This window comes from Schistocerca gregaria, chromosome 8, assembly GCF_023897955.1.
Source record: "Schistocerca gregaria isolate iqSchGreg1 chromosome 8, iqSchGreg1.2, whole genome shotgun sequence".
Classification (NCBI taxonomy): Eukaryota; Metazoa; Arthropoda; class Insecta; order Orthoptera; family Acrididae; genus Schistocerca; species Schistocerca gregaria.
Genome location: NC_064927.1, coordinates 507213929 through 507241029, shown reverse-complemented (window position 1 = coordinate 507241029; position 27101 = coordinate 507213929). Strand labels below are relative to the sequence as shown.

The window sequence follows — 27101 nt, the reverse complement described above, 5'->3', positions numbered from 1 at the left end:
AGTCAGGCGATTCTTTTCCTGGCCTTGTTGCTTATCCTCTGGGGTATCATTTTTGCCTGTACGAAGAAACTGTACTATTCCCACTGAGAGACTAAGTACAAATAATAAACATCCCACTGTAACATATCTATTTTGAAACCACCCTTTTAACAGTTTAACGCATCACAGATGAGGTGAGAAACGTCATGGGACAGCGATATGCACTTATACAGATGGTGGTAGTATCACGTACACAATGTATAAAAGGGCAGTGCATTGCCGGAGCTGTCATTTGTAGTCGGGTGATTCGCGTGAAAAGGTTTCTGATGTGATTAAGGCCGAACGACGGCAACTAACAGACTTTAATAGCGGAATGGTAGCTCACGCTCCATTTGGAATATCGCCAAGGAATTCAATATTGTGCTCCCTGCCGCCGTTGGATAAGCAGGTGCAGCAGCTAGTCGTATAACCCTAGCCTACTTGTTTGTTAGATAGTTTAATTAATTTCTTTGCGTGTTTTTGGGTAATTGCATTGTTTAATTCATATATTTCGGGCGTATTATAGTATTTGACAGTTGTAGCATCGCGCTATAGTGTTTACTTCGTAGATTCTTATTTAAATTGCGTGTGAGTTTCGTATAGGAGGTGCAATTTCGAGTTTTAGTTACTGTAATCGTAAATTCAGCAGATTGTAGCGCAGTCGTTAGGCATTTGTACAGGTTAGTTGATACATTCTTTGCGTGTTCCGCTTGCGTTATCTAGGCACGGACTCGTGTTTCGGTAACTGTTGTTAAACATCGATTAGAATGGACAGGGACTGCGATTGCTGTGTTCGGATGAGGGCTGACTTGACATCCCTTCGCTCACAGCTGCAAACGGCGCTGACTTCGGTCGCGCAGCTTGAGGCTGTTGCCAATGGGCACCACTGTGGGGAGCCGGACTCGGGTATCACGGGGATGTCAACCTCGTCCCGTCTGTCCCCAGATCGGTCTGCCGCTGTGGTTGCCCCGGTTGCTGCCCGCAGTGGGGCTGAGCCCTCGCCTGTGGTTGATTGGGAGGTCGTTCCAAGGCGTGGCAGGCAGCGAAAGGCGTCCCCGGAGGCTGATCAGAAAGCCTCCCCGGCGCGTCTGACAAACAGGTTTCAGGCACTGTCTCTGGCTGAGCCAGATGCAGCTGCCTGCCCTGTTTCAGAGGATCATTCTCAGCCTTCAAGGTCCGGGCAATCGCAGAGGGTGGGATTACTGGTAGTTGGGAGCTCCAATGTTAGGCGCGTAATGGGGCCCCTTAGGGATACGGCGGCTAAGGAGGGGAAGAAATCCAGTGTGCACTCCGTGTGCATTCCGGGAGGAGTCATTCCTGATGTGGAAAAGGTCCTTCCGGATGCCATGAAGAGCACAGGGTGCAGCCAGCTGCAGGTGGTGGCACATGTCGGCACTAATGACGTGTGTCGCTTTGGATCTGAGGAAATTCTCTCTGGATTCCAGCGGCTATCTGATTTGGTGAAGGCTGCCGGTCTTGCTTACGAGATGAAGGCAGAGCTCACCATCTGCAGCATCGTTGACAGAACCGACTGCGGACCTTTGGTGCAGAGCCGGGTGGAGGGTCTGAATCAGAGGCTCAGACGGTTTTGCGACCGTATTGGCTGCAGATTCCTTGACTTGCGCCATAGGGTGGTGGGGTTTCGGGTTCCGCTGAATAGGTCAGGAGTTCACTACACTCAGCTGGCGGCTACACGGGTAGCGGAGGCTGTGTAGCGTGGACTGGGCGGTTTTTTAGGTTAGAAGGCCTCGGGAAAGTGCGGGATGGGCTGCAATGTCAAAGGGTGCTTGGCAATTACAGGACGTGCTTGGATCAAGGAACAGTCGGAATTATAGTTGTAAATTGTTGTAGTTGCGCTGGAAAAGTCCCTGAGCTTCAAGCGCTAATAGAAAGCACAGAAGCTGATATCGTTATAGGTACAGAAAGCTGGCTAAAGCCTGAAATAAGTTCTGCAGAAATTTTTATGAAGTCTCAGACGGTGTTCAGGAAAGATAGATTAGGCAGAATTGGTGGTGGAGTGTTTGTGTCTGTCAGTAGTGGTTTATCTTGTAGTGAAGTCGAAGTAGATACTCCGTGCGAATTGGTGTGGGTGGAGGTTATACTTAACAGCCGAATTAAGTTAATAATTGGCTCCTTCTACCGACCCCCAGACTCCGATGATACAGTTGCGGAACAGTTCAGAGAAAGTTTGAGTCTCGTAACAAATAAATACCCCACTCATACGGTTATAGTTGGTGGGGACTTCAACCTACCCTCGGTATGTTGGCAAAAATTCTTGTTCAAAACCGGTGGTAGGCAGAAAACGTCTTCCGAGATTGTCCTAAATGCATTCTCCGAAAATTATTTCGAGCAGTTAGTCCACGAACCCACGCGAATTGTAAATGGTTGCGAAAACACACTTGACCTCTTGGCCACAAACAATCCAGAGCTGATAGAGAGCATCATGACTGATACAGGGATTAGTGATCACAAGGTCATTGTAGCTAGGCTCAATACCATTTCTTCCAAACCCATCAGAAACAAACGCAAAATAATTTTATTTAAAAAAGCGGATAAAGTGCCACTAGAAGCCTTCCTAAAAGACAATTTCCATTCCTTCCGAACTGACTATGCGAATGTAGACGAGATGTGGCTCAAATTCAAAGATATAGTAGCAGCAGCAATTGAGAGATTCATACCTCATAAATTGGTAAGAGATGGAACGGATCCCCCGTGGTACACAAAAAAGGTCCGAACGCTGTTGCAGAGGCAACGGAAAAAGCATGCGAAGTTCAGAAGAACGCGAAATCCCGAAGATGGGCTAAAATTTACAGACGCGCGAAATTTGGCACGTACTTCGATGCGAGATGCCTTTAATAGGTTCCACAACGAAACATTGTCTCGAAATTTGGTAGAAAATCCGAAGAAATTCTGGTCATATGTAAAATACACAAGCGGCAAGACGCAGTCAATACCTTCGCTGCGCAGTGCCGATGGTACTGTTATCGACGACTGTGCCGCTAAAGCGGAGTTATTGAACGCAGTTTTCCGAAATTCCTTCACCAGGGAAGACGAATGGAATATTGCAGAATTTGAAACACGAACATCTGCTAGCATGAGTTTCTTAGAAGTAGATACCTTAGGGGTTGCGAAGCAACTCAAATCGCTTCATACGGGCAAGTCTTCAGGTCCAGATTGTATACCGATTAGGTTCCTTTCAGATTACGCTGATACTATAGCTCCCTACTTAGCACTCATATACAACCGCTCGCTCACCGATAGATCTGTACCTACAGATTGGAAAATTGCGCAGGTCGCACCAGTGTTTAAGAAGGGTAGTAGGAGTAATCCATTTAACTACAGACCTATATCATTGACGTCGGTTTGCAGTAGGGTTTTGGAGCATATACTGTATTCAAACATTATGAACCACCTCGAAGGGAACGATCTATTGACACGTAATCAGCATGGCTTCAGAAAACATCGCTCTTGTGCAACGCAGCTAGCTCTTTATTCGCACGAAGTAATGGCCGCTATCGACAGGGGATCTCAAGTTGATTCCGTATTTCTAGATTTCGGAAAGCTTTTGACACCGTTCCTCACAAGCGACTTCTAATCAAGCTGCGGAGCTATGGAGTATCGTCTCAGTTGTGCGACTGGATTCGTGATTTCCTGTCAGGAAGGTCGCAGTTCGTAGTAATAGACGGCAAATCATCGAGTAAAACTGAAGTGATATCAGGTGTTCCCCAGGGAAGCGTCCTGGGACCTCTACTGTTCCTGATCTATATAAATGACCTGGGTGACAATCTGAGCAGTTCTCTTAGACTGTTCGCAGATGATGCTGTAATTTACCGTCTAGTAAGGTCATCCGAAGACCAGTATCAGCTGCAAAGCGATTTAGAAAAGATTGCTGTATGGTGTGTCAGGCGGCAGTTGACGCTAAATAACGAAAAGTGTGAGATGATCCACATGAGTTCCAAAAGAAATCCGTTGGAATTCGATTACTCGATAAATAGTACAATTCTCAAGGCTGTCAATTCAACTAAGTACCTGGGTGTTAAAATTACGAACAACTTCAGTTGGAAGGACCACATAGAAAATATTGTCGGGAAGGCGAGCCAAAGGTTGCGTTTCATTGGCAGGACACTTAGCAGATGCAACAAGTCCACTAAAGAGACAGCTTACACTACACTCGTTCGTCCTCTGTTAGAATATTGCTGCGCGGTGTGGGATCCTTACCAGGTGGGATTGACGGAGGACATCGAAAGGGTGCAAAAAAGGGCAGCTCGTTTTGTATTATCGCGTTATAGGGGAGAGAGTGTGGCAGATATGGTAAGCGAGTTGGGATGGAAGTCATTACAGCATAGACGTTTTTCGTCGCGGCGAGACCTTTTTACGAAATTTCAGTCACCAACTTTCTCTTCCGAATGCGAAAATATTTTGTTGAGCCCAACCTACATAGGTAGGAATGATCATCAAAATAAAATAAGAGAAATCAGAGCTCGAACAGAAAGGTTTAGGTGTTCGTTTTTCCCGCTCGCTGTTCGGGAGTGGAATAGTAGAGAGATAGTATGATTGTGGTTCGATGAACCCTCTGCCAAGCACTTAAATGTGAATTGCAGAGTAGTCATGTAGATTCTAGATGTAGAATTTTCCGATGTCTACAGTGCCATGGGCATGATCTGGATACGAAACTTCAGGCAACACCACTCACCACGAATAATGCAATGGCCAACGGCCTTGACGTAACATTTGAAACCAGAGACCAACAGACAAGTAACACTGCGTGAAATAACCGCAGAAATAAACGTGGGACGTAAGAGGGACGTATCCGTTACGACAGTGCCACGAAATGTGGCGTTAATCGGCTACGGCAGGAAACGTGCGACACGACTGCTTTTGCTAACAGCACGACGCCGCCTGCAGCACATTTGTGGGCACGTGACGCTGCTGGTTGGAACCTGGACAAGTGGAGAACCGTGGCTTGTGTCATAAGTCCCGATTTCAGTTGGCAATAGCTGATGGTAAGGTTCGAGTGTAGCGCAGAGCCCACGAAGTCATCGACCCAAGTTGTCGATAAGGCACTGTGCTAGTTAAGTTGGTGGTGGCTCCTTAATGGTGCGGGCTTTGTTTGCACGGAAACGACTGAGTCTTCTGGTGCAACTGATCCGATCATTGACTGGAAATGGTTATGTTGGGGGTACGTGGAAACCATCTGCAGCCATTCACGAACTTCATATTCCCAAACAACAATACAATTTTTATGGATGACAATGCACCATGTCACTGGTCCACAATAGTTCGCGAATAGTTTGAAGAACTTGCTGGATGATTTGGCAACGAACTGAACTTTAATGGGACATAATCGAGCGCTCAGTTCGCGCACAAAATCCTGCAACCGGAACACTTCAGCAATTATGGACGGCTATATAGAGGCAGCATGGCTGAAAATATCTGCAGGTGACTTCTAACGACTTTCACAAGCTGCGACATCGCCGCCAAAAAACCAATCACCCGTATATGTAATACGTTTCCTTCAATTTACGTCTATGGTCACAAACGTTTTGTTAACAGATTACCCATAAAAACAAAGTCCTAATGAACTGCCACTATGGCTGCAGTACATTAGGACTTTGTTTTTGTGAAGCAGACCTGATGATGGTCATTAAAGACCGAAACCGGTAACCTGTCAACAAAAAGTTTGTGACTATACACGTAAATTAAAGGAAACTTATTCTAAGGAGTTGTTGAGTCCATGCTATGTCGAGCTGCTGCTCTACGCCTGACGAAAGGGGGGACCGAGAAGATATTAGGAGGCAGACCGTGACTTTCGTTATGTCTCTGTTAAATTAACACACACAAACACACACACACACACGAAAAATTTGTATACAGTAGAACTGCAGATCAGGCGCTGTATTGCCAAGTAAAAACTGATTTTTATACGAAGTTAGAAATGATGTAATCGATACCAGCCGTGCGTTAGGCACAGCATGCCGTACACCGTAGCATTTCTTTTTTCCTTTCCCCACTTTCAACGAGCGCCCCCCTCCTCTGTCCCCCGCCTCTTTGCCTCCCCACAGCCGCCCCCGTCGCGCTGCACGCCTCCTCTCCTCCCGCACACTGCTACCGCCAGCTGAGCCCCGCGGTTCTCCCTGCAGTGACGCTGCGCAACGGCACTCGCTGGTCGGCGTCGCGCGCCTACCTGCACCCGGCGCGCGGCCGCCGCAACCTGCACGTGCGCAAGCGCTCGCTGGTCACCAGGGTGGACGTCGACCCCGAGACGCGGAGGGCTCGCGGCGTCTTCCTGGAGCGCGCCGGCCGCCGGCGCTACGTGCGCGCGCGGCGCGAGGTGGTGCTGTCCGCGGGCGCCATCAACAGCCCGCAGCTGCTCATGCTGTCCGGCATCGGGCCCCGCCGACACCTCCAGGAGATGGGCATCCCCGTCATACAGGACCTCGCCGTAAGTCTCGCGTCTCCGTCTCTCGTACTGTGAGGCGGCGGCCCGCTACAGGCCCTTCTACTCACATTCTATCCTGTTTGCCTACTGCACATCCGTACGAGACTCTCTTACTTCGGTCTAAGGTGCTGCAGTCATGGACTGTGGGGCTGGTCCCAGCGGAGGCTCGAGTCCTCCCTCGGGCATGGGTGTGTATGTGTTTGCCCTTACGATAATTTAGGTTAAGTAGTGTGCAAGCTTAGGGACCGATGACCTTAGCAGTTAAGTACCATAAGATTTCACACACATTTCACCTCTCTCACTTCATTTACTTCCCGGTTCAGTTTTATCTGTCGACTTTCCACCTGTATTGCGTGTTGTTTACCTGAGTGGCTAGGGACCAGCGTGTAGTAACGTATTTAACCCACACGTCTAACATTTCATTCTTGTGCTAGTTTTTCGCATTAAATGCGTCTGGTGTTGACACGGCTGCCTTCTGGAGCGAAAACAAGACGAAATTTCGCATGTTCTGGAACACGCTGCTCGTCACTTACACTACAGAGTCTCTGGCAGACAGTTGGGCGACCTTCCACCTTTTGTCGCTCGGCGTCGACAATGACTAAAGAAACGGGAGACTGGCGTATAAGCGGCTGGACGGGAAGCAACTGGTGGAAGAGGACAACTCTGCCTTGTTAGTCAACTTCAGCTCGAGTCCTCAGCTGTCCACTTGCCGCTATTTTTCAAATGGCTGTAAGCACTATGGGACTTAACTTCTGAGGTCATCAGTCCCCTAGAACTTAGAACTCCTTAAACCTAACTAACCTAAGGGCATCACACACATCCATGCCGAGGCAGCATTCCAACCTGCGACCGTAACAGTCGCGCGGTTCCGGACTGAAGCGCCTAGAACCGCTCGGACACCGCGGCCGGCTGAACTATATTATAACTACGATGTTTGCGTGTCCTGAGTTATTTTAACACATTGTTTGCATAAACATTATTTTATAAGACCAAACTCTATCATTGAGCTGCCATTAAAGTAATTTATTCTACTGAAATGCCCACGCCCTCCAACCATAAGCAAAAGGCGGGGCCCCTGACGAGTTCAGGAACTCATCGAAAATGGTATAAGAATGCATAACAACAGGACATATGCGTGAATCAAAACGTACTATAGTTGTATGAACTTTGTACAAGATTACATTTGATCAAGTGAGATAGCAGTAGGATTGAAGGTCAAGTAACATTAAGTCTTGCCCGTACAAACAGCCGCTAGTAGACAATCCGTGTCAGCAGTTCAGTTCGCACTGAGGCAGCCGTTTACAATTACTACGCAGCTGACCTCGGTGACAATGACGTGCACAGTTCACTACACCCACGTAGTTTACGTTGCAGAATTTACTCACCTTGTTTATATAATCTTACACAATATTTGGAAAACATCGAACTTGCTACATAAAAACATTGCTAAAACTAGCTAAGATATGTATTATTCGGAAGGCACTTGCTATACATTCGCCGATCGACCTGCGTGGTGGTTGCTTTGTGAACTACCATTAGTACATTTCTGTAGAAAAAAGTAAATACAATATAAGAATGTACAATTCTCTTGTTTACATAAATAAAACTTTACAACATTATCCATTAAAACACATTTGACTTCATTTTAACGGCAAATCAAATTAAAAATACAAACCACGTGATTTTTGAACTTATTTACAAGCAGAGGTACGTTATGTTAGCATTGGTGAGAGGCACGAAGCGGCTGAAATCTGGCTAGATCTGCAATAAACAGATTATTTGCGAATGACTACCGTAAATTTTTAATTTTACCACTGCTTTTACTTTTCAGGAGGAAAAATCCCCTCCAGTTGTATCTGACAAACCCTTTAATGGTATACGCGACACTGGTTTCAGAATGTAAATCCCATATCTAGACGGTACAGAAAAAAATAAAAAAACGAGTAAGAGGGTTTATTCATTAAATTAATTAACATTAAAAGGGCCCACCAAGTCCTAACATTTGGTTATACCTTGATTGGGTACGAGAAAGTCGCACCAATCACGTAAAAACATCTGGCAAATTTATCAAGTGGCACGCGAGATCCCGTGCGGATGAGACATGAAAAGGTTCTCTGAGTCAACCAGTACCGCACCGAGCTAAAGAGGCCTAACCGAAATAAAACATGAATGTAACAGCGCATTGTAACCTATGAACCAACTGCGTTTATGTTAATTAATTTTACGAAGAATCCCTCTTAGTTTTCCTTTTTTTTCTGTAGTGTCTGAAGATGGGGTTTACATCCTGAAACCTGGGTCGTTTGCATGATTTTATCGAAATAAAGGATATGTTAAGTGTTTACTCATCAAGAAATTTTTTAGCTGCGATCGTGTATGTCCCTCAAGGAGTGTTTTATGCCAGTTCTTTTACAGGGTGACAATTACTGAACTACACGAAATAGAATCGTCATAACTTCTGAACAGTTTGCGTTAGAACGTTCAAACTGCACGGTCAGTCGCGGGGCATGATGGGAATTAGTATTCGCTGTGTTGTTTGGTTTAGCGACGGACCTGACTTTCATTTGGATGGGTTCACCAGCAAGCAGAATTGGCGCATTTGGGGGACCGAGAATCCGCATTTCGCGATCGAGAAGTGTCTTCACCCTGAACGGGTGACTGGTGTGCAGTGTCCAGCCACGGTGCGATACTCCTCGATGGCGCGGTGACCACCGAACGGTACGTCAAGGTTCTGGAAGATGATTTGATCCCCGTTATCCAAAGTGACCCGGATTCCGACAATATATGGTTGATGCAAGACGGAGTTGGACCCTGTGGAAGCAGGAGAGCGTTCGGCGTTTGGGGACCGCATTCTGGCTCTGGGGTGGGGAGGGCCCGCGGGGTGGGTCTCGACCGGCCGCCATACTCTCCGAATCCGAACAGACGCGACTCCTTTTTGTGGGGCTACAGTAAAGACTAGTTCCACAGAAATAACCCCACAACCGTTGCTGAGCTGAAAACAACCATTTAGGAGATCATCGACGTTCAGACACTTCAGCGGGTCATGCACAATTTCGCCATTCGTCTGCTCCACATTATCGCCCACAATGGCAAACACATCGAACATGTCATAACGTAAATAGTGACGTTCACGCGTTGAATAAAGTGTGTGCACTCCGTAGTTTGTAATTACTTTACGTTTTTTTCATGTAGTTCGATAACTGTCACCCAGTATATTACTAAGGGAAGAAAATTACAAAAGAATAGTACAAACGCAATAGCTTGTTATGAAGTGATACTAGGACGTAAGAATCTCGTTTACTATGGCTCGCACAACGTACAGTTTGGACAACACGTGGATCGATGGGGCGAGGCAGAAGCTGTCGGTGAGAAGAGACGCTGACTTCTGTGGGCTGGTTACAACCTGTCAGGAACTGAACGGTGCTTCTGTAAGCTGTACTGCTCGGCAGGTGGGATACAACCTGCAGGACCACGCCTCCATCGGCGGCCTCATGTTCGTGGTGAACGAGAGCGTGTCGCTGCGCGCCGAGGAGATCCTGGGCCGGCGCGAAAACTACGTGCAGTTCCTGGCCTACGGCCGCGGGCCCTTGGCCGTGCCCGGTGGCGCAGAGGCGCTCGCCGTCTACCACACGGAGCAGCCCGGCAACCTGGACGCGCACCCCGACATGGAGATCGAGTTCCTGGTGAGCCGCTCTGCCGAGCGAAACCGGGGAGGGGCATGGGGAGACGGAAAAACGGGTCGTCACTCTTACAGCATTTTTCTTCGATTATGGACCTTTATCTGATTGTGAAAAATCGAAACTGGTCGTACACGCAATAGGAAGTTTTCTGTTTCAGGCACATACAATGGCTAGTATAGTATACCCTGTTTACTTTACCGAAAGATCTTAGGGCACGTTTTACTGTTATGTTTGGCGAACAGTGCAGTGAAGGCAGGAAAACGAAGGTTCACGTGTATTCCATTAATACGTTTTCCTCCTCCTCTTTTGAATCGAAGGATCTGTAAGCATCCGCTACGATTGCTCAGCATAGTTTACGTAATGTCGGAGCTGCTTGTCCAAATGTTCTTTGTTTTCCGAATTTCTCATTATTTCAATGAAATAACCAGAAAGTGTCTCTCATATTCTTTAGTGAAGTACATAGTTTGAATCAATATCCTTTTTCTTAAATGCTGTTAGTGCAAATTGTTGTTGAAAAACGCGAAACTTGTCTGCACGAGGTAATTTGGAAGCGTCAAATCAAAAACACGTTCAGCTGTCTATATTTACAACGACCCACTTCGTTACCGGAATGACTGTTCCTTTGCATTCTGTCCTATTTCATGACACACAAAAGTTTCCACCTGATTCTTGATTCCATAAGAAGTATGTATGCGGTCTTGATATATTATTGCCCGTACGTATTTTTACATCCAGTAGACAAGTTCGTTTGTCCATCTTTACTGGCATTGCCTTTTGACGCGTTCCTAGCATATTTTGCTTAATTACGACTTAGATAATTATATATATCTGGTTCTGTAGCACATCTGTGGATGCTCGAGTCGTAACTTTTGCTCCTATAAGCATCTTGATATTTCCCTGCTGTATTTGCCACATGACATGTGAATTTGTTATTTATTGACTATGCGAATGTAGACGAGATGTGGCTGAAATTCAAAGATATAGTAGCAACAGCAATTGAGATATTCATACCTCATAAATTGGTAAGATATGGAACGGATCCCCCGTGGTACACAAAAAAGGTCCGAACGCTGTTGCAGAGGCAACGGAAAAAGCATGCGAAGTTCAGAAGAACGCGAAATCCCGAAGATGGGCTAAAATTTACAGACGCGCGAAATTTGGCACGTACTTCGATGCGAGATGCCTTTAATAGGTTCCACAACGAAACATTGTCTCGAAATTTGGTAGAAAATCCGAAGAAATTCTGGTCGTATGTAAAGTACACAAGCGGCAAGACGCAGTCAATACCTTCGCTGCGCAGTGCCGATGGTACTGTTATCGACAACTGTGCCGCTAGAGCGGAGTTATTGAACGCAGTTTTCCGAAATTCCTTCACCAGGGAAGACGAATGGAATATTGCAGAATTTGAAACACGAACATCTGCTAGCATGAGTTTCTTAGAAGTAGATACCTTAGGGGTTGCGAAGCAACTCAAATCGCTTGATACGGGCAAGTCTTCAGGTCCAGATTGAATACCGATTAGGTTCTTTCAGATTACGCTGATACTATAGCTCCCTACTTAGCACTCATATACAACCGCTCGCTCACCGATAGATCTGTACCTACAGATTGGAAAATTGCGCAGGTCGCACCAGTGTTCAAGAAGGGTAGTAGGAGTAATCCATTTAACTACAGACCTATATCATTGACGTCGGTTTGCAGTAGGATTTTGGAGCATATACTGTATTCAAACATTATGAATCACCTCGAAGGGAACGATCTATTGACACGTAATCAGCATGGTTTCAGAAAACATCGCTCTTGTGCAACGCAGCTAGCTCTTTATTCGCACGAAGTAATGGCCGCTATCGACAGGGGATCTCAGGTTGATTCCGTATTTCTGGATTTCCGGAAAGCTTTTGACACCGTTCCTCACAAGCGACTTCTAATCAAGCTGCGGAGCTATGGGGTATCGTCTCAGTTATGCGACTGGATTCGTGATTTCCTGTCAGGAAGGTCGCAGTTTGTAGTAATAGACGGCAAATCATCGAGTAAAACTGAAGTGATATCAGGTGTTCCCCAGGGAAGCGTCCTGGGAGCCCTGCTGTTCCTGATCTATATAAATGACCTGGGTGACAATCTGAGCAGTTCTCTTAGATTGTTCGCAGATGATGCTGTAATTTACCGTCTAGTAAGGTCATCCGAAGACCAGTATCAGTTGCAAAGGGATTTAGAAAAGATTGCTGTGTGGTGTGTCAGGTGGCAGTTGACGCTAAATAACGAAAAGTGTGAGATGATGCACATGAGTTCCAAAAGAAATCCGTTGGAATTCGATTACTCGATAAATAGTACAATTCTCAAGGCTGTCAATTCAACTAAGTACCTGGGTGTTAAAACTACGAACAACTTCAGTTGGAAAGACCACATAGATAATATTGTGGGGAAGGCGAGCCAAAGGTTGCGTTTCATTGGCAGGACACTTAGAAGATGCAACAAGTCCACTAAAGAGACAGCTTACACTACACTCGTTCGTCCACTGTTAGAATATTGCTGCGCGGTGTGGGATCCTTACCAGGTGGGATTGACGGAGGACATCGAAAGGGTGCAAAAAAGGGCAGCTCGTTTTGTATTATCGCGTTATAGGGGAGAGAGTGTGGCAGATATGGTAAGCGAGTTGGGATGGAAGTCATTACAGCATAGACGTTTTTCGTCGCGGCGAGACCTTTTTACGAAATTTCAGTCACCAACTTTCTCTTCCGAATGCGAAAATATTTTGTTGAGCCCAACCTACATAGGTAGGAATGATCATCAAAATAAAATAAGAGAAATCAGAGCTCGAACAGAAAGGTTTAGGTGTTCGTTTTTCCCGCTCGCTGTTCGGGAGTGGAATAGTAGAGAGATAGTATGATTGTGGTTCGATGAACCCTCTGCCAAGCACTTAAATGTGAATTGCAGAGTAGTCATGTAGATGTAGTTGTAGATGAATTTTACTGCTTTTTTTTCACGATCGTAGGTCGCACTGTCCTCTGTGTTACCATGTACAAGCGCTCGTCTCACGCAGAAGTGTGTGTCTTTGGTTTTTTTTCATATTTCGTGTTTAGTGTTGATTGGTGAAGATGTATTATATTAGCTTCAGAGTTAGATTCATTAGTAATGTTGTTATTGAATTGGTGGCACGTTATGAATCTGTATTCATAGATTATGACGACATAACTTTATGTTCTTGTTTTATTAGTTATTATTAGTATATGGTAGACGGTGATGCAGGCAGTTAACATGGGAATGACCTCGAATAAGTGGTTTTACATTTTATTATTACATGAGAACATATAAATAAATATTCTGTCAATATGTGACATCGTGTTTATCCATGCCTAACACGTAATTTTGACCTCGGATCAGAATGTTCTCTTTCACTATTATATGGCATAAATACTTTGTTTCCTATTTTATATTCATACAGGGTGCAACTTCTCTCTCGTTTCATTCCTTAATTTATCTTTCACGTCACTCCCTGTACACTTTGTTTTTTGTTGCAAGCTTACGACATATCAACACCGTATGTAAATTAATTTCTTAAATTTTAAGCACCCCACCCCCACCTTTCGTTAAGTAATGTACACCGTTACTATTGTTGTATCTACACAGGGGCCTTAAGTCGCTGTAATGTGAAGCCGGAACTGGTGGGGAAAAGTAATTGAAATTGGTAGTATAGACGGGTGAAGGTGTTTTCAGTTCGACAAGAGCCGAGGTCCTGGAAGCAGCGTCTGTGGCCGCAGGGCGGGTCGGTGGTGTCGGAGCCGACGCTGCGGCGCAACTTCGGGATCCGCGACGACGTTTACGAGGCGGTGTTCGCGCCGGTGGAGCGCGCGCACACCTGGATGGCGTTCCCGCTGGCGATGCGTCCTCTGAGCCGCGGCCGCGTCTGGCTGCGCAGCCGAGACGCTCGCGCGCCGCCGCGCATCCGGCCCGGCTTCTTCAGCCACCCGCGCGACGTGGTGGTGTCGCTGCGCGGCATCCGGCAGGCCATCCGGCTGGCCGGCGCGCCGCCGCTGCAGCGCTTCCAGTCGCGCCTGCACGACCTGCCCGTGCCCGCCTGCAGACACCTCGCCTTCTCCAGCGACGAGTGAGTGCCGCGGCGCCACGCAACAGCTCCCGACACCCTGGTCCAGCCACCGACTCGACGCGGCACGGACTCTAGTCTCAGTGATTTTTTCCGCCGTGTACGAACTAGGCATTTATCGATGACAGGATTCGGAACAAAAAAAAGCCTAACGAACTTGCGTCCGGAAACACATTGTCTCCATGCTAGAGACCATCTATTCAATCATGCTTGTTACAGAGACTCCGGGTAATATGCGCTGTACCATCCAACCATAGTTACAGTATGTTGTCGTTGGCAGGAGAGCCAACACCGTGTTACTAGAGGAGGCCGAAATGCACGCGTTTTAGCTCACGCAGGCTGGCGTGAGGTCTAGAACACGACAAGGAAATTAGAATTTAGAAAAACGGACGTAGCTGGTGGAATGCTTAACTTTAATCCATTAATGATGAACGTCGCTCTTGACGGTAGATGATTCACAATATCAATGGTAACTGAATATGGCGCCTTGCTACGTCGTAGCAAATGACGTAGCTGTAGGCTATGCTAAACTATCGTCTTGGCAAATGAGAGCGTATTTTGTCAGTGAACCATCGCTAGGGAAGTCGGTTATACAACTGGGGCGAGTGCTAGGAAGTTTCTCTAGACCTGCCGTGTGGCGGCGCTCGGTCTGCAATCACTGATAGTGACGACACGCGGGTCCAACGTATACTAACGGACCGCGGCCGATTTAAAGGCTACCACCTAGCAAGTGTGGTGTCTGGCGGTGACACCACACAGTATGTGTTGAAAATGGTTTCCATGTGCCTCAGTGCATGCGTGTAAGCGCCTTGGCATCTTCTGTCTCACACATTCACATTGGCCAGCTGCATCCGAATAGAGTCAAAGACAACATGAATACGCTGTTCCAGAGTCTCCACCTCTGGAATGAGCTCTGCATACACGACGCTTTTGAGACGACCCCATAACCAGAAATCGCAAAGGTTGAGATCCGGTGACCGAGCAGTCCATGCAACTGGACCCCCTTCGTTGGATCGATCTACCAGGAAGACACGACTGAGATGCGTCCGGACGTTAACGGCGAAGTGGGCTGGAGCACCATCGTCTAGCAGCCAAATAATCCTTCCAATCATCAATGACACTTCTTCCAGCAGGAGAGCCAAAGTAAGCTGCAAGAAACATGAAAGGCAGAGTGGTCCCAAATTACGGTCGCCAATTATTCGAGGCCATTCATATCTGGCTGCACCGATGTTGTTTGTTCGCTGGCGGTTCTGCATACTATCCCACAATGACTGTTACGGAAGTTCAAGATATCACACCGCGTCAATGTGGCCTCATCTGTGACAATGATGGATGACGCAGATCCCGGAATCGTGGTTGTCCGGTGAAGAAACCACTGACAAAACTGCTCCCGATGTGGAAACTCTTTCGCTAATAAGCCCTGCCATGGAGAATGTTCCACACTGTCGTCTGCTTACCCTGTACTAGCGGACCAACTGCCTGGTACTGACTCGGCGGTCGCCTTCCACAGAGATAACAACATTTTCCTCCAAGTCTGGTGTCCGAACCTTTCGGGTACGTCCTTCATCATTTCCTGCTTCCTGAAATTACCCTGTCTCAGACAAAAGGCGAAACGCTGTTGCAAACACTGAATGCTGTGGTTGTTGTCGGCGGGGACAGGCCTCCTGATACAACCTAGCTGCCTTCCGACCGCTGCCATTTGCCTTTCCGTAAGCAAACACTGTCTCGGCAAGCCCTCGATTCGCATACGGAACCATTGTGTACGACGCTGTATCACATCCACTACATCAGCCAGAGAAGTGAATCGGACACAACATTACCCATTAATATGGCGCACAGGGCGCTAGAACATGACCTATGAGCAACAGTAACGCCCTCTAGGAGGAAACCATGCATACCGTAATTGTGGCTGCCTGCATGGTACAGAGGGTATTAGACTTCAGTCTGTGTAGCAAAGTACGATTCAATAAACGGTTAGTAGCATGAAAACCATGCATCTCCGGGCATAATTTCTTTACACATTATTTGTTCCGTATCCTCTCACCGATCAGTCCATAGAGTTTGCACACGGTGGAAAAAAAAATCACCCTGTATAGCCTTACATATTTGCGACAGTGTTGCCGATGCACGAACTGACCTCTAAGTTATGCCGCATCAAATTTCGGTGCGATTGATGTCGGGCGACCTTGGTGGCCGAAACACTTGTTACAACTGTCCAGAATGTTCTTAAAACCACTGTGTCCCGGTGTGAAGCCGCACTGCCACTCACGAACATTACCTCGTAATGTGCGAACATCAAGTCCGTGAATGGCTGAAAACGGTCTCCAGGTATCCGAACATCAACATTTTAAGTCAATTCTCGGGTCAGTTATAACCCAGTTCATTCCTTGTAAACGTAACCCACACCATTATGGAACCATCACCAGCTTTGTCAGTGCCTCGTTGACAACATGAATTTGCGCCACACTCGAACCCTACCGTCAGCTATTACCACGTGAAATCGGGACTCGTCTCACTAAGCCGCGGTTTTGCAGTAGTCTAAGGTCCAAGCTGTATGATCAAGAGCCCAGGATAAGCGCTACAGCGATGTCGTGCTGTAAGAAAAGGCATTCGTCTGTCGTCTGCTCCCATAGCCCACTAACAAAAAATTCTGCTGTACTGTCCTAACGGATACGTTCCTCGTATGTCCCACATTGACTTCTGCGGTTATTTCTCGCAGCGTTGCTCGTCTGTTGGCTCTGACAACTCCACGCAAACGCCGCTGCTCTCGGTCGTTAAGTGAAGGCCGCCGGCCACTGCATTGTCTATGGCGAGAGGCGATGCCTCGAATTTGCTATTCTCAGCACACTCTTGAATTACCTAACTTGTAGCTATAGCTAATATTCCGTTTTCAAGCTCTCCGTCGTGCGGCCATAATAACGTCGTAAAGTACAAATAACAGCTGCGCCTACGCACTGCCCACTTATACGTCGTGTACCCGATACTGCCGCCCTGTTTACATGCGCATATTCTTATTCCGTGACTTTTGTCTCCTCACTGTTTGTCCAAAAGCTCCCCTCGTTCCTGTCCCTCGTCATTTAGCTTAAAAATAAGGTGGTCTTTATGATCCCCTCTTCCATTGACGGAGATGGCGTTTCAGTTGGCCAGGGAGTGGCTTTATATTCAAACACCGTCTCTGTTTAGTTGTTGCCTCCACCCTCTGCCTGCACTGGAAATCGACGGTGGTTTCCTTTATTTTCTTGCCTTTCGCACCAGCAGACCCAACTGCCGCTTCTGAACTCTAGTGAAAGTATCGGCAAGCACCGAAGCCTGCTGACGTCACCAGTGCTGAGTGACACCGAATGTATGGGGCGTGGGAAAAATAATGAGACTAACAGTAGTGAGAGCGATCTGGCGACGCTGTATTGTTAAATTTGTGTAGACCAGTGTTTTGTCCCTTCCAAACGCTCAGCCCGAGGTTGTGCAGCCATCTGATAATTTTTGAGTACGCCATCAGTGAAGTTGTGTATTTGTTTGTGTGTTAGTAAAATGGAACAGAGGAATTTAGAGAATCTTTTTCCGTTAGTTTCTGTATTAAACGTGGGGAATTCGCAAGCGTGACCTTTTGGAAACTTGAAACAAGCCCATGGGGAAGTTTTTCAGTGGCACAAATCAGTTTTGGAAGGCCGAGAACACGTTGAAGATGAGCCTCTCTCATTGAGTCCTTCAACTTCAAAACCTGACGAACATGTAGAACGTGTGCGTGCCCTTCTGTCATCAAATGGTTCAAATGGCTCTGAGCACTATGGGACTTAACATCTGCGGTCATCAGTCCGCTATAACTTAGAACTACTTAAACCTAACTAACCTAAGGACATGACACACACCCATGCCCGAGGCAGGATTCGAACCTGCGACCGTAGCGGTCGCGCGGTTCCAGACTGTAGCGTCGGCTCCTTCTGTGATCAGCCCGATGTTTAACAAACAAAGAGGATGATGGGTGACCTGTCAGAGGCTCTGGAAAGGGGTAAATCGAGTGAGTCCGGACGTTATAGACAAGTGAATTCTGCAACATGACGAGGACGTTCTGTACCGACAGTTGCCTTGGTGTTGCGTTTTCTTCGCACACTTACGTCTCTGGCCCCGTAACAATGTGGAAAGACAAATGATCACAGTCTCGTTGATAGCGGTCAAAACTGCTAGTCCTCTTGACACTCCTTAGACTTTATGTTTGCTAATAAGGCCTTACGGTACTCATCTTGCACAGGGTTTGCGACATCCAAGCTCTGCCGTGACAATCTCGTACACATTGATGCGCCCGACATTAGTAAACATTGTCAACCAGAGCAACAGTTATCAACTGCCGATCGGATGGCAGGTTTTTGTTCATTTACCTCACGATTTAATTGGTCTGGATTCTACCTCTACCACTTTTCTCTTTACCGTGCGCATTAGTACGGCTACTTTTTAAGTGTCAACGCCATTACCCAACATTTCCCTCACTGATTACTATAGACCTATCAACTAGACACGCTCCTTATTCAACAGAGCAGTTCTAGATTTTTATTTTTGTACCCAAAAATCCAACTGCAATACGTACTTCGCAGCTCTCTCGAATAATGACTGCTGGCCGGTGCGGCCGAGCGGTTCTAGGCGCTAAGTAGTTCTAAGTTCTATGGGACTGTTAACGTCAGAAGTCAAGTTGCATAGTGTTCACAGCCATTTGAACCATTCTGAATAATGACTTCCGAAGCCATTATTGTTTGTTCTAAGAGTCAACGATTCACTTCAATTTACAATGAAGCGTCTAAGAAACTCGTACACGTACACTCAAATACCAAGTATGTAAACAGGGACAATACGGAGCTGCAGTCGGCAACGCTTATATAAGACAACAAGAGTCTGGCGAAGTTCTTAGGTCGGTTACTGCTGCTACAATGGCAGGTTATGAAGATTTAAGTGAGTTTGAGCATGGTGTCTAATCCCCGACGTCGCTGCGGCAAGAAAAACATCCTGCAAAAACTGGACCAACGACGGCTGAATAGATTTGTTCAGAGTGACACAAGTGCAACCCTTCCGCAAATTGCTGCAGATTTCAGTTCTGGGCCGTCAACAAGTGTCAGCGTGCGACCCCATTCAACGAAACATCATTGATATGGGCTTTCGGAGCCGAAGGCTCTCTCGTATAACCTTGACGACTCCACGACACAAAGCTTTAGGCCTCGCGTGGGACGTTCGGTGACTAGAAACATGTTGCCTGGTCGGACGAGCCTCGTTTCATTGCACCGATCGGATGGATGTGTACGGCTATGGAGACAACGTTATGAATCCATGGACAGTGCATGTCAGCAGGGGCCTGTTCAAGCTGGTGGAGACTCTGTAATGGAGTGGGGCGTATGCAATTGGATTGATATGGGATCCCTGATACGTGTACGGACTCGGGTAATTCCAACAGGACAATGCGACAACCTACACGTCCAGAATTTCTACAGAGTGGATCGTGGCCCCAGGAACAGTCTTCTGAGTTCAAACACTTCCGCTGCCCACCAAACTCCCCAGGCACGAACACTACTGACCTTATCTGGGATGCCTTACAAGGGGCTGTTCAGAATAGATCTCCACCCCTTCGTACTCTTTGGGATTTATGGCCAGCCATGCTGGATTCATGGTGTCAGTTGCCTCCAGCACTGCTTCAGACGTTAGTCGAGTCCATGCCAAGTCGTGTTGCGGCACTCCTGCGTGTTCGCGGGAGCTTACACGATATTAAGGCAGATGTTCCTGTTTCTTTGGCGCTCCAGAGGTACTGTCTCTGATATGTCTCCCTCAAATTAAGGCCTATGTTTGGTATTAGTGGACTTCCTTCAGCGAGATCCTGGTTTTTATGTGCTTCGTGTTTTATTTTGCTTACATGATGGCCCACATTTCAGACGTTCAGTTAGTCACTACCGTATTGCCATTTAAGCTACTTCTCACTGCTTCCGTCTTTCTTTGGTTTACTTTCTACCCATATTCTGTAGATGCTTCGTGCACTCAGACGGCAAGTTCTGAGCGGGGAGGGTGGGGGGGAGGGGAAGAAGACGATGTTCCTTTCGCGAAGCACTATTCAGAATGTTTAGAGAACCAGCATTTGAAGCCTCCTGCTGAACGACTCTTCTGCCCCCAACGTAGATTTCGCGTTATGATCACGGTGACAGGAGAAGTCAGGGCTCCTACGGAGACGTACTGACAACTGTGTTTTCCTCGCTCTGCTTGCGAGTTGAGCAGGAAAGTTAATAGCCGGTAGTCGTATAAAGTACCACCATCTGCCATGCACCATACTATGGCTTGTCGATTATGTTTGCAGATGTAGAAGTAGAATGTAGTCAAACATCCATTTACCACATTTAGCCATCCCCTGCGTTATTACACTTCAGTACTGTCTGTAATCGTGTGTTCCCAAAAAGGCGTCCGCGCCACAGCGTGTTTAGTCGCTGTGTTCTCCGCCTCCCGTCTCACTCTTGATGACGAAGTGTCCCGCTGTAACAGCCGCGATAGTCTAATGTCGATCAAATCCGTTCCCCCACGTTACGACGTAACAGCTAACAGCTGACTGAGCGAAGGCCGGCTCAGAACCTCTACGACGCCAAAATTATACTCACACACGGGACAATTCTACATAATTAAAATTATTAAATATACAAACAAAGTTTTACTACGGCAATGATTCTCAATTTTTCTGAGAACGTTATCCGCGAAGAACACCAGTCACTGGCCCATAACTCCTCTCCCAAAACCGCGAAAACACTCTGCATCACACTAAACTTTCTAGAATAAAAAAATTAGATTTATGTTTAAATTAACAAAGTAGAGTTAACGATCAGACATTTAAAATTTAATCTTTTCACAATTTATATGGTTGATTCTGCTGATTTCTCACTACATATTTTATTTTCCATTTGGTGTCGAGGAATATACATCGGAATCCATGCCTCAACTTCAATCTTTTTCACGTTTTTCATAGTTTCCATAGTCCAAAACGTACTTCACGCCTACAAGTTGTAGAAAATGAAGTTCGTATAACTCAGGCGTGTACCGCCACAGACTGGCGACGAACGTCCATTATTTTCCAGAAAATGTGACTGTTGTTTCAACAAAATCTACTTCCACCGCGTTTTCTTAGCGGTGTCAAAGAAAACGTTCTTAGAAGAATGTTGATTCTCTAAGAACCAAAATACTGAAATTACTAATGACAATGGGTTGACATACGGCAAAGTACATAAACAGAAAAGTAAGAATGGCCTGGAATGCTTTAGGTAAACTTAACAGAATTTCCAAATCTAAGCATCTGATTGCTCTGAAACAAAGTTTACAATTCATGTGTAGTATCAGTTTTGGCTTTGTACATGCTACGTAGTCTTTTAAAAAGAAAAACATTAAAAACAAGGGCTTGGTCAGTGATCAATGGAGAGGCGTATGTTGTGTGTTACTTGGACTCGCAGTAGAAGGGACCAATAATCCAGGGAACAGACTGGAGCAGAAAACTCATTATACGTAAATGGAAAAACGTAATCATTCAAATGGGGAACAAGGACGATCTTTGCTGCACGTCATGAGATAAGAGAAGCCCGAGACGATGACGTAATGGAAGAAGAGTATGTGTCATTAGAAAACATGCAAGATCAATATGGACGATTATAGTTGAAAAACATAAATCCTGTAGAAGTATAGTTAGGTTCTTTACCGAGCTGGTAATGACGATAATACAATAAATATTAGATATTAGTTAGCTAAATTGAAGGTGGAAGGGGAGAAAGGAAAGGCATTTTGATGTCAGTTGCATCGGGATTTTTTGCGGAATCAGCAGTGACGAGTGAAAACGCGAACCCGGATCTCGTACGTACTAGGCAGCTGCGCTAACCACTACGCCATTTAGAGGAACACCTCGGCTCGCTACCCAGCCATCTCACACTCCCATCTATCTGGCAGTCCCCCGTCGGTCTCCTCCCTGCGCTAATTTCTAGTTTCCCGCTAGAAGTCCGTCGAAAATGTGCATCCACTCTGAACATTGTGGATTCATTGCCCGTCGAGGCGAATCAGTTATAAATCAATGCATGGTGTCTTTTCTTTCGGACTTGACACAAACAAAAGATGCTACGAATTCATAAACAAATACTAGATCTAACGAAATAATGGCAATTGACATTATTTTTTAAAATAAGATTCCTGACTAACTCATAGTCAAACCATTATTGTTTCTGCTTACAAATAACTGTCATTTCATCCCCAAGGGGTAAGTACAAGAGATTGTCGTATTGCTTTGATGGGTGGAAGACCGCGAGAGATGTATTCCCACTAGTCGGATAGGGTTTCGTCTTTTGCACACAATGGCCCTTTTTAGAGTGTGGAGGAAGGAAGCAAGCTTATTGTATTACATTCCGTCAACAACGGAGTTATTAGGGTCGGATTAAGCAGTGACGGGGAAGGAAATATTCCGTCCTCTGCCGTAAGTGATTTGATGAAGTGACATAAAACCTTAATGTGGATGGTTGAACAGGTGTTCAAACCATCGTCCTCCCGAGTACGAGGAAGTGTGATAAATCTCATGCCCAAAGCGGAACAAAACACGTTAACTGATATTCCCAGGCAGCCAATTACAAACACACGCTTTTATTTAAATCACTATGAAATCAGTTAATAACGGCACTGCAGTTAGCTCGAACGCAGGTCAACACAACTAAAAATGGTTCACTTAAGGGATTAACCTTTTCAGTCAGAATTCAGAAGAAGAAACATACGACCACTCATTCAGTCAAGTCTGAATGGTTGATCAGTTACATGTAGGTCAGCTAGAAATTTTATCACTCTGGCTAAGTCAGGCTAGGAAAGTCCTCAGTGTGAGACTAAGTTTCCTGTCCATCAACATAAGAGTCCAACGACCCAGTGGTCAGTGGCAAGAGCGACACCCTCCCGCTTGTAGGTTCCTTGGCAAATTGTTGAACATACCAGAGATGAGAGAATCCGAGTCTGGTCTGGAACTGGCGTGACCATTTCAACACCTATTGCCCGAAGGATTACTTGTTCAGTTTCCTGGCGTGCACGTGACTAATTTAGAGAAATAATCCGGAATTGTAGCGCCGCCTGTGACGATGATGATGGTACCATGGAATATGTTATTTACTGATGGTAAACGCTACCTGATGTTTTATGCAATGGCGATTGACGCCTGTCTGGATCGCAACCCACCAGCCCTGGCTGTGCTGCAGGGTAGCCGAAGTTGTAGGATACAGCACGAAGCGCTGCGGCACCTCGTTCACCGCGAGACTGCGTGAGTTGTGCCTTAAATTTATCTTCTGAATGCAGTGACGATAACGTGTGTGTGTGTGTGTGTGTGTGTGTGTGTGTGTGTGTGTGTGTGTGTGTGTGTGTGTTATACGATACGAACATCGAAATGGCAGATATTGAGATAACAATTACCAGAATTGTAAAAGCAGCTACAATTGCTTAGCACTGGAAAGACTTCAGGACCAGATGAGATACCTATAGGATTATATACATATTATGCGAAAGAACTTGATCCCCTTCTAGGAGTAATTTTTCGTAGATCGCTTGAGCAACGAAAGGTACATAACGACTGGAAAAAAGATAAGGTAATTCCCGTTTTTAAGAAAGCCCGTAAGACAGATCCACATAATTATAGACCTATATCATTGACGTCAATCTGTTGCAGAATTATGGAACATGTTTTATGCTCAAGAATTATGACGTTCTTGGAAGATCTACGTCTCCTCTATAAAAGTCAACACTGATTCCGCGCCGGCCGCGGTGGTCTCGCGGTTCTAGGCGCGCAGACCGGAACCGTGCGACTGCTACGGTCGCAGGTTCGAATCCTGCCTCGGGCATGGATGCGTGTGATGTCCTTAGGTTAGTTAGGTTTAAGTAGTTCTAAGTACTAGGGGACTAATGACCACAGCAGTTGAGTCCCATAGTGCTCAGAGCCATTTGAACCATTTGAACCACTGATTCCGCAAACAGAGATCCGGCGAAACTCAGACCGCCTAATTCCTCCATGAGATCCACAGCGCAGTGGACAACGGGGCTCAAGTTGATGCCGTATTCCTTGATTTCAATAAGCATTTGACACCGTCCCGTATTGCCGTTTAATGAAAAAAATACGGATTTACGGAGTATCGAAGAAAAAGTCCGACTGGATTCAAGACTTTCTTGCAGATAGAACTCAACACGTCGCTCTTAACGGAACTAAATCGACAGTTGTAAAGGTAATATTCGGAGTACCACGGGGAAGTGTCACAGGACCGTTGCTGTTTACAATATACCTACATAAATGATCTAGTAGAAAGCGTCAGATGCAGTTGTCTATACCAGAGTAGCAAGACAAGAACACAGAATTTGTAGAACGACCTGCAGAGAACTGATGAATGGTGCAGGCTCTGGCAGTTGACACTGAATGTAAATAAGTGAAACATATTGCGCATACATAGGAAAAGATATCTACTACTGTACAACTACAATATTGATGACAAACATCTGGAGACAGCGTCTGCCGTAAAATATTTAGGCGTAACTATCCAGAGCGACCTTAAGTGGAATGACCATATAAAATAGATAGTGGTAAAAGCTGACACCATACTCAGATTCCATGGGAAGAATCTTAAGGAAATGTAACTCATCCACGTAAGACGAGGCTTATAAGGCCGATTCTTGAGTATTGGTCGCCTATGTGGGATCCCTTTCAAGTAGGACTTATAGAGACCCAACGAAGAGTGGCGCGTTTCGTCACGGGAGTGCTAAACAAACTCGACTGGCAGACGTTACAAGAGAGGCGCTGTGCATCACGGAGAGATTTACTACTGAAATTTCGGGACAGCACTCTTCGGGACGCGTCGGATAACATATTGCTTCCCCCCCCCCCCCCTCCCCCCAATACATCAGGCGTATTGAAGACGAGTCGAAAATTCGAGGAATTAGAGCCAATACAGAGGCTTCCCACACATCATTCGGGAGTGGAATAGGGTTGGATGGATTAGATAGTGGTACCGAAAGTACCCTCCGCCACGCAGCATTAGGTGGCTTGCGGAGTATGATGTAGATATGATGAGAAAAGCGAAACGGTGAAAACTAGTGACGGTGGGCAGTTTGCTCCAAGGCCAGGATTAGTGGCCCCTCCCCTCCCGCCGCCGCCGCCGCCGCCAATTCGACAGATTAAGTATGTCACATGCCTTCTCTCCACGAGACAGCGCAGGTTTTAATGTAGGACATCGGAACAGAGTCTGGTTAACAGGAACACTGCGCCATCCTCTGTTCTCCACTTGCAGTCCAAACAGGACAGCTTATCGCACGCTGCTCCGCACCCCTAAGCCCAGCTGCAGCGAGCCCGCTCTCGCGTCCGCAGGTACTGGGTGTGCGCGATGCGGCAGCTGACCTTCACCAACTACCACCAGTGCGGCACGTGCAAGATGGGCCCCTCGTGGGACCACACGGCCGTCGTGGACGCCCGCCTGCGCGTGCACGGCGTCGCGGCGCTGCGCGTCGTCGACGCCTCCGTCTTCCCGGCCATCCCCACGGCGCACACCAACGCGCCCACCTACATGGTGGCCGAGAAGGCGGCCGACATGATCAAAGAGGACTGGGGCGAGCTGCGCCGCTAGAGGCTAGCCGCTGCCCGCCGCGCGCGCCACACTCCGTACCTGAAGACGCCGCCGCGCTGTGTCGCGAAACGTCGTCTCCACTCGTCACATCAGGGACTCTTATTTATAGTGCTGTACTCGCTCTCAGTGTTTGTCATACTCTCAATAAATACTCCCTTTTCTACCTCACTCGCTCACATTTTCCTTTTACAGGAACCACCCATTTCTCACAAGATTAGCCACCGACAGATCGACCTACATTTATTTTGTCTCATTTAATCGAGCTCCCATTAGTAGATGTCCATATCTCCATATCCCGTGCATACATTTATCTCGGATGGTGTGGTTTCGTTCAGGATTCCAATTCACAGCTTGAAATGACATCTGACTTGGTACTAAAGTTTCAATAACAAGGAAAAACTTTACGTAATATTTCTTTCCTGTGAGCATCCAGCACAAACAGAAATCTACAGCGCATAAATTCTAGTAAGGCAAGCAATCAGAAATGAAACTGCGCCATCTGGAGAAACATACAGCTGCAGCTGTCAAACCAACCACCACCTGTTGCTCCCGCGCTCTGCTAATGAATTCCCACTCCATCTGATGTATCATCTTTTGTAACGTCGGTCTTATATCATTTACCAGACCTCACAATACGTCTTTTCAATCAAATTATCTTTCGCAAAGTTTCAGTTATGAAACTACGCTGAAGGACAATTTTAAGCGAGATTCAGGGCACCAGAACAGAATTCAGAGAACTGACAGATTGTTGGATCTGTAACCATGCAAATCTTTTTTAGACTATTTTGAGAAACACAGTCACTGTAAAAAGGTCAAAATAAAAAAAGAAGATTTTAATTAATATTGTTTTGGGTGAAATTAGTTATTCAGATCGAGGTACACTGAATTTGCACTTCGACTGAGATACCTCCATTGCTTCAAAATACTTTTTTTACAGAAAATGTAAAAGAATGAGCTGAACAGTGTTTTCGTACCAGGCTTGGTAGAAATTACTGATGGACGCTATCTGCCACAAAATCGATTATGTCCGCGTGAACGGTAAGTGTTTCTGATTTTCAGTAAATGTTGGCAAATCAGGTAGGTGGTCAGTCAGTCAGCTAGTTAATAAAGTATGTTTCGTGAAACATAATTGTGATCTCTCGCTACGATATGTAACGAGTGAGTTTTACAATTATCATACACCATCTCATCGGAAGACGTGGATGCCACGTTCCAGACCATTTATAAGATTTATTATTTTT

At 46.3% G+C, this 27101-nt stretch overlaps 1 protein-coding gene across 1 annotated transcript in view; it reads left to right on the top strand.

Annotated features, from left to right (window-relative positions):
• LOC126283973 (glucose dehydrogenase [FAD, quinone]-like) overlaps positions 1 to 26028 on the top strand; it is a 148475-nt gene extending 122447 nt beyond the window's left edge. The window contains exons 5-8 of the mRNA XM_049982432.1: positions 6159 to 6460; positions 9904 to 10137; positions 13893 to 14239; positions 25605 to 26028. Of these exons, the coding sequence (XP_049838389.1) occupies positions 6159 to 6460; positions 9904 to 10137; positions 13893 to 14239; positions 25605 to 25860 (1139 nt within the window). The 3' untranslated portion in view covers positions 25861 to 26028. The remainder of the gene's footprint in view (positions 1 to 6158; positions 6461 to 9903; positions 10138 to 13892; positions 14240 to 25604) is intronic.
• Positions 26029 to 27101: the final 1073 nt, after the last annotated feature.